The 12,784-nt window shown below is 48.3% G+C and overlaps 2 protein-coding genes across 5 annotated transcripts in view; both read right to left on the bottom strand.

The window, feature by feature from the left end:
- Window positions 1–5,353, bottom strand: part of ZNF546 (zinc finger protein 546) — a 42,178-nt gene extending 36,825 nt beyond the window's left edge. The window contains exon 1 of the mRNA XM_077932348.1: window positions 4,260–5,353. Coding sequence (XP_077788474.1) covers window positions 4,260–4,673 — 414 coding nt within the window. The 5' untranslated portion in view covers window positions 4,674–5,353. The remainder of the gene's footprint in view (window positions 1–4,259) is intronic.
- A 4,260-nt stretch (window positions 5,354–9,613) lies between these two features.
- The window catches only part of LOC114603195 (uncharacterized), a 29,148-nt gene continuing 25,977 nt past the window's right edge, over window positions 9,614–12,784 (bottom strand). For all 4 annotated transcript variants that reach the window (XR_003708068.2, XR_013393782.1, XR_003708067.2 and 1 more), the window contains one exon: window positions 9,614–11,833. The gene's annotated coding sequence lies outside the window, so the exon portion shown is untranslated. The remainder of the gene's footprint in view (window positions 11,834–12,784) is intronic.

The raw sequence follows: 12,784 nt of genomic DNA, 5'->3' as shown, positions 1-12,784 counted from the left end.
TTGCTAACCAGTTGTTCTGCAGAACGGCTGTTTCGAAAAGACGTTAGAAGAAACTTGTATACACAACACTGAAGACTCATAAAACATCAAAAAAGGTTACAGGCCATGGGACATGTGGCTTAATGAGGATATCGACTCCTCTGAAATTACCTTGCTGTGTCCCAGAGTGCCCAGACCATTTGGGTCTCCTATGTCACACGTTTAGACCATTCCCTGGGCAACCAGGCCTTCCATGGGACTGTTGACATTTCAATCCCATATCTTACTTCCCTGGTACCAAAAGATGTCAAAGACCTTTGAGGAGATATGAGAGTTCTCACACGGATACTAGCGGAACTCCTCCCTCTTTCTGAAAACGTCACCTGCCCTTCTAGGGTCAGATAAGGCTGGAAGCTTTACACAGTGCAGAAGGGTGGCATGAGTGTTACAAAACGCAGACGCATAAAAATAAATCCTAATAAGGTAAAGGGACCCCTGACCATTAGGTCCAGTTGCGGGCGACTATGGGGTTGCGGCACTCATCTCACTTTATTGGCTGAGGGAGCCAGCGTACAGCTTCCAGGTCATGTGGCCAGCATGACTAAGCCGCTTCTGGTGAACCAGAGCAGCGCACGGAAACGCCGTTTATCTTCCTGCTGGAGCGGTACCTATTTATCTACTTGCACTTTGATGTGCTTTTGAACTGCTAGGTTGGCAGGAGCAGGGACCGAGCAACGGGACCTCATCCCGTTGCGGGGATTCGAACCGCCGACCTTCTGGTCGGCAAGCCCTAGCCTCTGTCTAAAAGGCTAAATGCAATTAATACTAGGACACTTCAAACAGAATCAAAATCTATAATATTTAATATTCAATCAACAATCACAATTTTTTCACCAAGTCTTTCTGAAGAAAGTTGAAGATGGAGGGCAACTTCATCAGTCTCGCCCAATCGCTCTTATCACTCTGTTCAGTCATGATGTGAAGAAGGTACTAAAAACCTTGGCCATGGCCTTGGAAGTCACAGTTCTGGGTATGTAGTAGGAATAGCTATGAGGCACCAGATGTGGCAAAGAACCCAGGTGCAATCCTCACCTCACACTGATTGAAGTCTCCTGAAATTAAATCTGTATATAGTAACTGCTATAGTTCTCCCCCACTGTGAGTTCTTTGACGGGAAACAAGACAGGCCCTGTGACTGAAGCGCTTTCCACATTCTTCGCACTGAAGTATTTTCCACCGGTGTGAATTCTGATGGATCGTGAGTTTGTCCTTCTCACTGAATCTCTTTCCACATTCCAAGCACTGCTAGGGTTTCTCCCCTGTATGAATTCTGTGGTGCACAGTAAGCTGGTGGCTGTGACGGAAGCTATTTCAACATTACAAGCACTCATATGGTTTTCCCCCATATGAATTCTCTGAAGAGAAGTTAAACTGTCCATTTTTCTGAAGCTCTTTCCACACTCTTGGCACTGACAGGATTTCTCTCATGGATGAATTCTTTGATGGGTTATAAGACAGCCTTTTTGAATGAAGCTCTTTCCACACTCCAAGCACTGATAAGGTTTCTTCCCTGTATGAATTCTTTGATGGGAAGTTAAACTGTCCTTCTTTCTGAAGCTCTTTCTACACCCTTGGCACTGATAGAGGGCTTCCCCTGAATGAATATTTTTATGGACACTTAGCTGCTGGCTGTAACTGAAGCTCTTGCCACACTCTTCGCAGTGATCGGGTTTCTCTCCTGTATGAATTCTTTGATGCGAAGTGAGACTGCTGGTCGCTTTGAAGCTCTTTCCGCATTCCAGACATTCATAGGGTTTTCCCCCTGTATGAATTCTCTGATGGGCAGAGAGATGGCTGGTGTAACGGAAGCTCCTTCCACATTCCAAGCACTGATATGGCTTCTCCCCTGTATGAATATTTCGATGGACAGTAAGCTGGCAGATGTGACTGAATCTCTTTCCACATTCCAAGCAGTGATAAGGTTTCTCCCCTGTATGAATTCTCTGATGGGTAGTTAAACTGTCCTTTTTTCTGTAGCTCTTTCCACACTCCTGGCACTGAAAGGGTTTCTCCCCTGTATGGATTGTTTTATGGGAAGAGAGATTGCTCCCACTATAGAAGGTTTTCCCACACTCTTGGCACTGATATGGCTTCTCCCCTGTATGGATTCTACGATGGTAAGTTAGACTGCTCTTTTGACTGAAGCTCTTTCCACACTCCAAGCACTGAAAGGGTTTCTCTCCTGTATGAATTCTTTTATGGGAAGAGAGATTGCTCCCACAATGAAAGCTTTTCCCACACTCTTGGCACTGATAGGGTTTTTCCCCTGTATGAATTCTCTGATGGACAGTGAGCTTGTTTCTCTGACTGAAGCTCTTTCCACACTCCAAGCACTGATAGCGTTTCTTCCTGATGGGATTTCTTTGATTTGAAGTGGAATGGGAGCTCTGACTGAAGCTCTCTCCACAATCTGAATAGGACTTCCCCACTGTGTGGATTTTATCATGGTCTCCCTCGTTCTTCATCTCCAATTCATCACCACCTGCAACTAAGTGACAAATAGATTAGAGCCTCAGGAAGCAATGGAACCCCAAATTATGGAACAGTGCTAATTAATGCTTGTGCCCCAGGAAAAACTAAAGGGAGTTACATGTGAGGTCTTGCTATGGGGTTCACTGACACAGATTCAAAAAGCCTGGTTATTTTCTGGGATGTATTCTGTTTGGCCCAATCATGACATCTGTGCCATCTCCAATGCCAAACACTCCTTTGGTCAACCAGAGACAGAAGGAAGCAAGATCGGAAACGAAGAACCTGACAGAAGCTACTTCCACATCATGAATCACTCTGAATCCCACATTTAAGAAGGCCTGGGCAGTTCAGAGGAGCCTGGTCATGGTTTGAAAAGGCAGAACCGGAGGAAGAATATTTACAGGGAAAGCAGTCAATGGTCTTCCATCCAATTTTTTCTGTGGGAGTGTTAGAATCCCAGGTGCTGTGGGTGCTGCTGTTGAGCCCCATCGAAATATCAGAGGTTTCTCCCATAGAGATATATCTTGAATTTCAAAGCACATAGGATGATCCAAGAGAAAGCCTTACCGAGAGAGTCCAAGATCCCACGATTCTCCTCCATGACTTCATTGTGCAGAGCTCTCTGCTCAGGATCCAGCAACGCCCACTCCTTGTCTGTGAAATGCACAGCTACATCTTCAAAGCACACTGGACCCTGAAAGAAAAAGAAAAAGGTAGTCCTCTTAGAAAACATCAAGGTGAACAGTTACACTTTGCTCTGTTGTCTTCTGCCTCTTAACTGATGTTATGTTTTAATGGGATTGTTTTTCTGTACATTTCATGATGGACACCTTCCCATTTGCCACAAGGAAGGATCCCCTTCCTTCTTTCCCTGCGTGCTGTTCTTGCCGGGTGGGGAGGACCCTCCTGATGCCCTATAGACAACATCAAGGTGCACAGGGGGGCAATGACAGGGGGATGAGAGGGGGAAAGCCCCATTGTGTGACTGATGGGGTGAATCCTAGCCACTCTTTGGTGTGGTGTGTAAACTGCCTAGAAGCCTATTTTAGCATTCAGCCCTTCTTTCCTTGGCGGTTCCTCCCACCTTTCCTCTGTGTCCAACCCGTCCATGACATCCTCTTTCCCCACATGGCTCCTTCCTCCTACCTGCTCTGCTTCCACAGGGGCAGCATCCCCTTTGCCACCAAGAAAAGATGGAGAAACAGGTCTTGCTGGCATCGTTCTGGCTCCTACGAGAGAAAAAGGTAAGTGCATGCTTCACTCAGAAGGAAAACTGTAGGTGGGCCGTCAAAAAAGTAAGAGTAGCCACATAAATGTGGACATTAGTAACCATTTCACATATTAGTTGTGCAAAAATACATCTCCCCTCCTCTGAACTTTGGTGACCTCCTCCACCAAAAGATGAGAATAATTCACGGATTAGTTTCAAAATCCACAACAAGTGATTAAATGGAGAAAAAACAGCTTCCTCCTTACCCAATGGCCTCTCTCTAGAGTCCAACGGAGTTCTCTCTACCTCAGAGGAATCCAGACCCATTTCTGGAAACTGATCCTTCCCCTGCAAGAGCAACAAGCATTCAAAAGAAGTAGATTAGAACTGAAATGGTAAAGGAAACACACACCTTAGGGGTATCGGATGTCATTCCTCAGATGCTTTCCAAAAAAAGGATGACAAAATTAGTAGAGAATTGGGGGATACTCTCAACTTTGGAGCCCCTCGGAAGTATCCAGAGGAAAATCTCTCTCACCTGCTGCTCTGACTGCTTTCTCTCCTCTGCCTGACTCAGGAGGAAACCTTCAGCCAGGGCCACCGCCTGGGAACTGGTCTCCGCTCCACATTCCCTCACCCAGCTCTCCATCTCTGGTGGAAGGACAGCCAGGAACTGCTCCAAGATCACCAGGTCCAGCATCTCAGCTTTCGTGTGGGTTTCTGGTTTCAGCCACTGACGGCAAAGGTGGTATAGTCGGTCGCAAACCTCTCGGGGCCCTTTGGCCTCCTGGTTGCAAAGCCGCCTGAGCTGCTGGCTCTGCACATCTGAGCGGAGGGTGTCCTCCTCACCCAGGATCCTTTGGACAGATTTCCCCCAGATTCTTCTATGGCTAAGGGTTTCGATGGAATGAAGTCTTCCTGCTTCAGGCCCAGTTGAGTCTTGCTCATCCATCTCTGTTCTCAGGACACCTCCAAGAAATCGAAAGAAGTCCCTACGTCTTCTGCCAAGTTCTGCCTGTCCTAATGAGAGGTTTTAGCAAATATATTTTTCTGATATACCGGTAAATCTGATACACAGTCAGGTGAATAGAAATATTCCCTGGGCAAGCATGGATGAATCTTGCTTGGAACCAGGGCTGGACTGCACCACAACTCAGACTGAGCTTTCTTTAAAAAATAAAGGAAGGAAGTCAGAATGGATGAGTGAGTCATCTGCACTAAGTGTAACTGGGACCCAGGGCAATAGTGGGGGTCCCTCCCACCCCCAAATGTCAGGCCACATTTATTTCCTGCTTCTGCCTCATGTTCCAGCACTTGCAATCTCCCACATTCTCAAGACTCCTGGGGTGGGTCCCTCTTTCTTTATTCTGAGGGCCAGATCTTTACCTGGCCACCCACCTGAAGACCAGAGCTTCACCTGGTCAACCCCGAGAGCCAAGTGGGTGGGGCCAAATAACATGTGGGCAGGGCTGGAACCCTCCCTACGTCTTGGCCTCCCTCATCCTAATCTGCTGCCTCTGGATCTACATTGCTCTCTGCCACAGATTCTTCCCGCTCACTAAGCCCCGTTACCTCTTCAGCGTCAGACACCTCCTCCTCCCAGATGTCTCCCTCTAATCACTCATCATTGCCCCCAAACCCCTCCCCTGGCCCAGAGCCGCCTTCCCTTGCGGCTTCCCCAGCTGGTTCCCCTCACCATTCCTCTGTGCCCACCCAGTCCATGCAGCTCCCTCCTTGCATCCTTTATTCTGTTATCACCAGGTTGGGCTCTGCTTTCCTTTTGGGTGAAGACAGTCCAGCCTCCTGTTCTCTCAGGTGCCAACCTGGGGCCTCTTCTGGGAAGCCCACCAGCAGGGCTGGAGCCCAAGGGCAACTCTCTCCCCCTGCACTTCCCAGCAGCTGGCATTCAGAAGCATGACTCCCTGGCCCCCCTGGCTGGCCTTCTGCACTGTTCCTTGGAACCCTTGCAAAGTGGAGCTCCCCAGGCCCCCTTCTCTCTCTTCTTGGGGGACCCTCCTGGCTGCCCTGCCCCTGGGGACTCCCCCATCTCCCCAAGACAACCTAAGCAGAAGAGGAAGGAGACTCACCGGATCGCAGAAGGCGCCACCGAGGCAGCACTTGCGGAGCAGAGAGACAACAGCCCTCCTCCTCCTTGCAGGAAGGGATGGGAGAGAACCTCCTCCCTTTATTTCCTGTCCTCTCTAGGAATCCAGCTCTGTTCCTTTTAACCCTTGGCGAGCCGGGCGCCCCCAGCTCCCCCCTCTCTCTCTCTGCAAAGCCGGAGCCGCGGGCATGGCCTGCACCCAGAAGGGGGGCTTATTGGGGGACCCCCTGGACTGGCCTCTGAGCTGCTCCCTCCCTTGGAAACAGAAGCAGGAGGAGCAAGAAAGACCCGGAGGGGGAGAGGCTCTGCAAGTAACTTTCCGGGCACCAGCCTGGTTTTACTTTGGTGTAAACTGCACCTTGAAAGGACTGAGACCCTCAAGCAAGAAATAAGGCAATGCAGCCTTTACTCTGAGGCCGAGCACTGTCTTAAAGCAGCGAGGCTCTTCGCCGCCCCATTTCATCCAGCATTACTCTCTATTTTTTTCTTCCTTATTTAGTTTTCAAGCCTGAGGACAGGACTTGTCTCCCCGTTTCTAACTGACTGACTGAATGAGCCCACTCATGAAAGAAAATAGAATAAAAATATTAAACTGTACATTTAAAAGAATATATGCCATCCATGTAGTGTGTGGAGTTAAATTTGCTCTATGCTGTTCTGGTACAGCCAAAAGAAACACTATGTTTCCTTATGGAAAAATGAACAGGTGGCATTGCCAAGTCTGCTTCCTGAAGACCCAGGTATCAAGCAACAATAAATAATCCTAGATAATACTGGAGAGCATATGCTCTGTTAAAGCAAGTCAGCAACCGGTCGGTTCACATGCTAAACTGTGTTTTAGCTAAAACCGGAGGTTGTTTTTTTTTTAAAGAAGCTTTTAATCTAGCAGGTATGTCCCAATGCATGCAAGTTGGAAGTGATATTCCCAATTTAGTTGCACAAGCAACCAGAGGTGAACATCAAGAGAAAAAATATCCTGTAGAAGACATATGGTGTGACTGTTTGGGTAAACTGTCTACAACTGGTAGTTTATTTGTTTATGACATTCCTATCCCACCTTTTCTCCAAGAAGCTCAAGGTCCTTCTCCCCATTTTATCCTAACAACTCTGTGAGGCAGGTTAGGCTGAGAGTGAGTCAGACCGGCCTAAGGTAATCCAGTGAGCCTTGTGGGGATTTGAACCCTGGTCTCCTGGGTCCTAGTCCAGCACTCTAACCACTCCGCCACACGGACTCTCCTAGAACCTGGGCATGGTGGCCGTGCGTTCTAGGCTAGCAGTGGTGGTTGCCCTGCAACAGAATGTGCAACTGTTTGAACTGAGGTTCTCTGATCCTCAGTGCGTACAGGTGTACATAGCTTTGCTGTGCTTACCCTTTTCTAATTTAGTGGAGAATATGGCTTCTGATGATTTCCTGGCAGTAAGTGAACACGAACATTTCCAGTGGACTTAGCTCCCGGGGTCTAGTCTGTTAGAATTCCTGCTCCATGACTGCAGTCATGGGATTGTTGTCTATCACATGACGGTGTGTTTTGACTCCACAGAGTGGGAAGAAGAAGAAGAGTTTGGATTTGATATCCCGCCTTTCACTCCCCTTCAGGAGTCTCAAAGCGGCTAACAATCTCCTTTCCCTTCCTCCCCCACAACAAACACTCTGTGAGGTGAGTGGGGCTGAGAGACTTCAAAGAAATGTGACTGGCCCAAGGTCACCCAGCAGCTGCATGTGGAGGAGCGGAGACGCGAACCCGGTTACCCAGATTACGTGACTACCGCTCTTAACCACTACACCACACTGGCTCTCAAGTGTGAGAAGTGACGAAGACAGGATGTTTGTGTTACTGTGTTCTGTGAAGTGGGACTATTGTCCTTCGTTCTTTTTCTCTTTTCTGTCTGATGCTAGAGAGGGAGCCATATTGCAGTGCTCCGTGTGTGTTTATATGTAAATAAAGTAGATTCGCCAAATGCTGAGGTCTGTCACGCGCAAGTTGTGCAAACTCTGTGGATCCCTAAGTGTGCCGGTGTCGGTTGGCATCGGTTGCTGTGATGTTTGGGCTGAAGAAAGCTTATGAAGCTCCCGGACGATCGACCAGGAGGGAAAGAACATGCCGGTTGGGCATGTGTCTCTGCCAGTCCTACTCAAGTGTAGGCTGAACTCCTGACATAGTCTAGGTGTGCTGCTAGTGGCGCACGAATTGGAAGACGGAGGCATGTTGCCCTGACCATGGTATAGAGCAGAGGGACCTCACACCCAGAGGCTGAATGTGGGCCTCCAGAGATATCTAGCTGGTCCTTGGGATGGTCCTGAGGCTAACTCCCTTCCCATTCCACCAGGGAACCCCTTCACTGGCCCTGCCCTGCAGAGATTTTGCCTGAGTGTGCCTTTGAATGGAGATGATGCCTCTTGCTTCTTGCATGGAGGATGGAGAGGGGTGTGGGACCCTAGGGCTAATGCTTCTGTTACTGGGAAGGCATTTCCCTCTGGGAATGACACAGGAGAAAGACTCCACAGCCGACATTCAGCAGACACGGAGCATGGGGCTCTTTGCTCTACCCATTTGCCTGCACTCTTCCTTCACTGCCAAATCCCCTCAGCTCCAGGAAGATGGCTGCAGCAACTTCTGGCACCCTGGCAAAGTGCTTATTCTTCAGAGCTGAAACGATGTATGTAGCCATCCACTGCTGAAACCCCTGAAATGTGTAAGTAACAGGATCTTGTGAGCGAAAGGGAGTGAACCCCAGAAACCCCAGTAAAGAGCAGCACATTCACACGCCATGCAACGAATGAGTTCTGCTTCTTTGCCAAAATGTTTGAAGATCACTATGCTCTTCCTCTTACCTCACCAGGGCATATACCGTATTTTTCGCTCTATAAGACACACTTTCCCCCACCTAAAAAGGGGAAATGTGTGTGCATCTTATGGAGTGAATGCAGGCTGCACAGGAATCCCTCTTGCTCTCCTGGCTTCAGGGATAGCCTGAATGGGATAGCCTTATGGTCGGGTGCGTATTATAGAGCGAAAAAGACAGTAAGCCCTGGTCAAAGGTGTCAGGGCACAAAAGGAGGTCCAAGGTGGCCATCTCAGTGTGTGCCTCCATAGTGCTGAGAAGCAGCTGTGCCTCTCTGAAACCAAGACAGTGGCAGAGTGAGCAGGAGGGTCATTGACACAGATGGTGGGGATCAGGACCCCTCTTTTCATGAGGAAGGTCTTCTCCTGCAGGGAGGTGGAGATCAGCCCCAGGAAGGTGACCAGAAGTTGTGCAAATGACCTCCATGTGATAGGTGGCTATTTCTCCGTCCAGAGGATGACATTCATGAGGCTGGCCAGACATTCCTGGAAGAGACAAGGGTGCAAGTCACTTTCTTTGTGCTCCTTGGCTCTGAACTGGGATGCTGCATGCTGGGGGGCGAGGCTGTGTGCATATGCCCCTCTGCAGCCTTCTCTTCTGAAATGAGGGCTTGTTTCTCACTGCAATCCACCTAGCACAGGGGTCTGCAACCCGCGGCTCCGGAGCCGCATGTGGCTCTTTTACACCTTTGCCGCGGCTCCGGGGCGGATACTAGCAAGGGGAGGAGGAGGCGCATTGTGCGCCCCGTCACTCCCCACTGTGGCAGGCGCTGTACTGGCTGTGACGTCGCATGGGGGCGGTGCGTGCGTTAGTCACGCACCGTCCCGACGTCACCTTCCCGCCCGCTACATTGTAAGGGGCATGTACGCTGGTCACTGCATTGAAAGGGGGCATGTACGCTGGTCACTGTTTTGAAGGGGAGTGAACACACACACACAAAAAGGTAACTTGTTAATTTAACGTTTATTTCTACGAGGAGGAGTAATTCTGAGGGGTCAAACAAAGAAATAATAAAAAAGTGACAAAAAAGTTATTTTTATAATGACGAGTTTTGCGGCTCCCAGTTTTTTTTCTTCGGAAATGGGTCCAAGTGGCTCTTTTTGTCTTAAAAGTTGCAGACCCCTGACCTAGCACCTCACCCAGTGGGCCCAGGATTGGAGTCCTGCCTTCCAGTTCCTCTGCTGGAACATTCAAAGTGATAAGGAAAAATCCCGGGGTGAGAGACTACTCAACAGCCCAGCTCGTTGGGGTCCAAATCCCCCGTGAGTCCATGCAGTCAGTAAAAGAAGGATGTTCCAGCCAAGTAACTTTGTAGTTGCGCAACAGGTTCAAACGGCAGTAAGAACCCTGAGAATGGGGTGACATTGGCTTTTAAAACTTCCCACAACATTCCAGATTACAGCACCATTGATACATCATCTTTACATCACTGACATGTCACAAAAAGGGGAGGGGTAGATAGGGGTTACATTAGTTCAACCTTGGCAAACATGTCCAGATAAGTCCTGGGTACAAGATTAGGGTTGGCAAAACATGCCCAGGCCCCTCTCAAGTACCCACCATCAAAGGACAATCGAGCTTCCTTTGCACATCCAGAACCTGGGGCAAGTCCGGTGATGGGCTTTTGGAAACTATCTGCTCAGCAATTGTTACCTAGGTCACTTCCCTGAGGGGGTGTGTGTGTGTGTATCGTGTCCTCACGTTTGAGGGATTATGGCGGGAGGTGGGAGGGAAAAGAGTCCTTTCCTTAAGGGCAAAATGGCGTTGGAATGGAGGAATTGGTCAAACCACCGATTTTCTACAAATTTATAAAGCTAACTATCTTCCCTGAGCTGTCAAGTTGAAAGGATACATTCAGGAATAATATTTGTAGCATTCTAACAACTTTAAGTAGGGACGCAGGTGGCGCTGTGGGTAAAAGCCTCAGCGCCTAGGGCTTGCCGATCGAAAGGTCGGCGGTTCGAATCCCCGCGGCGGGGTGCGCTCCCGTCGTTCGGTCCCAGCGCCTGCCAACCTAGCAGTTCGAAAGCATCCCTAAAGCGCAAGTAGATAAATAGGGACCACTTACTAGCGGGAAGGTAAACGGCGTTTCCGTGTGTGCTGCGCTGGCTCGCCAGATGCAGCTTTGTCACGCTGGCCACGTGACCCAGAAGTGTCTCCGGACAGCGCTGGTCCCCGGCCTCTTGAGTGAGATGGGCGCACAACCCTAGAGTCTGTCAAGACTGGCCCATACGGGCAGGGGTACCTTTACCTTTACCTTAACAACTTTAAGTATGTGCCCCCCCCCGTCATTTCAGTAACAAAAGGGTCCTCCCTTCCTGTAAACGTCATAGAGCTCCATCTGCTAAGAAACTTATTTCTGTTTTAGTTTACTAATTCATTTAAATAGAAACACTTAAAAGTGTTTGGGAAGTACCAACAACAACATGGTTTGCCAGTCGCCCCCCACCCCCCCCCAGCTCCATTCCTGTTCAATTTGCAGTTTTTTCACATGGTCCTTGGCAATTCTTTCCAAGCCTTCAAAACTTTACAAGCTGCTCTGCTCAGGTGTAACATATACTGCTGAAGGCAAATGAAACATCAAAACACAAAGTAATGTAAACAATTACTTTTCCAATATATATACATCTATAAACAACACTTTTCAGAAGGGTAAACATGGTAACTGCAACGCTAGCAGAGTTAAGTGTGATGAAACAAACGCACGTATTTGGCATCTAAAACAGAACTGAATTAAAACTCGCCCAATGTTCCACCAATGGCCAGCTGTCAAATTCTGCAAATGCAAAAAACAGCTTCATCCCAACCGGTTAATTTGGTTTTGGACCATTATCTTTGGAGATCATTCCTGCTCATATTAGTATCCGCAGCAATGCAGCTTTTCTTCCACCCTGTTGCTGTCAGAGAAGGCCATCATAGTGCCCTGTCGATGTTGGGGCTTCCCAAATCCCGCCAGCACGGTCGGCAACCAGGGATGATGGGAATTGTAGTCTTGAAGGCATACTGGAGACCAAAGGTAACCATTTCTCCAGGACTGTTCTGTTGATCTGTAGGACTCTGTTCTCTTCTGACCTACACTTAAAATAGCTGATGCTTTCACAAGACATCTCAGCATCTTCTCCAGCTCTTCCCCCCCAGTTTATTCTTCTTCCATTTACAATGGCCTAATAAATAAAAACAAAAACATACAACAGGCTGTTTTTGGTTCTCAGCGTCCTGAACATATAATCAGCACTTTTTTTTTACTGATTTTAAAGCTTTTTTGTATTGTACAGACCTTGTAAGTCACTTTGGGACTTTGTGGAGAAAGCAATGAAAAAATAATTGAGGGAGGGAAATCAATCAAGCATGCACCAATAAAAAGCAAGACCTCAAATCATTCCAATGTAAAAAATGAATAAAAAACCAGACCCCTATGTAAAGACTTCAAACTAGTCACTGCACAAACATTGAAATTATGAGCATATGCAAGGACCAACTTAAACAAGACCGAGTGTGGTGTTTAGAACACTTGCATAGGTAAGGATGAAAACGTAATATTAACAGTAAGACTCGAAATATCTGCGGCTTCTTCCAACCAGGAATCACCAGTTTAGGCTTATTAACACAATTATCTCATAAAACTCTGGTGCATATGCCTCTTACAAGGCCATTAAGAGCCTCGGTTTTTCAAACCCCTTGTGCCATAGTACAGTCATTCCTCATGTTACGTCTGCTTCATGTTACATTCTTTCAAGTTACGTCCCGCGGCGACCCGAAAGGACCGGAAAGGGTTACTTCTGGGTTTCGCCACTTGCGCATGTGCAGAAGCGCAAAATGACATCACACGCATGTGCAGAAGCGGTGAATCGCGAGCCGCACATGCGCAGGCGCGCTGCTGCGGGTTGCGCTCTTTTCATGTTGCGAACGGGCCTCCGGAACAGATCCCATTTGCAACCAGAGGGACCACTGTACCGAAAACTCGGAAAAGAGCGAGGCAAAAACTGAACACAAGAGCCCTGTTGGATTGGTCCAAATGCCCAGCGAATCCATCATCCTGTTCTCCAAGTAGCCAACCAGATCCCCCAATAGGAAGCCTACCAGATTTAATAAGGGTTTATGAATGAAGCAGTAAA

The sequence above is a fragment of the Podarcis muralis genome, chromosome 7 (assembly GCF_964188315.1).
Source record: "Podarcis muralis chromosome 7, rPodMur119.hap1.1, whole genome shotgun sequence".
Taxonomy (NCBI): Eukaryota; Metazoa; Chordata; class Lepidosauria; order Squamata; family Lacertidae; genus Podarcis; species Podarcis muralis.
The sequence above is the reverse complement of the archived record's forward strand: the minus strand, read 5'-3'. Positions and strand labels throughout refer to the sequence as shown.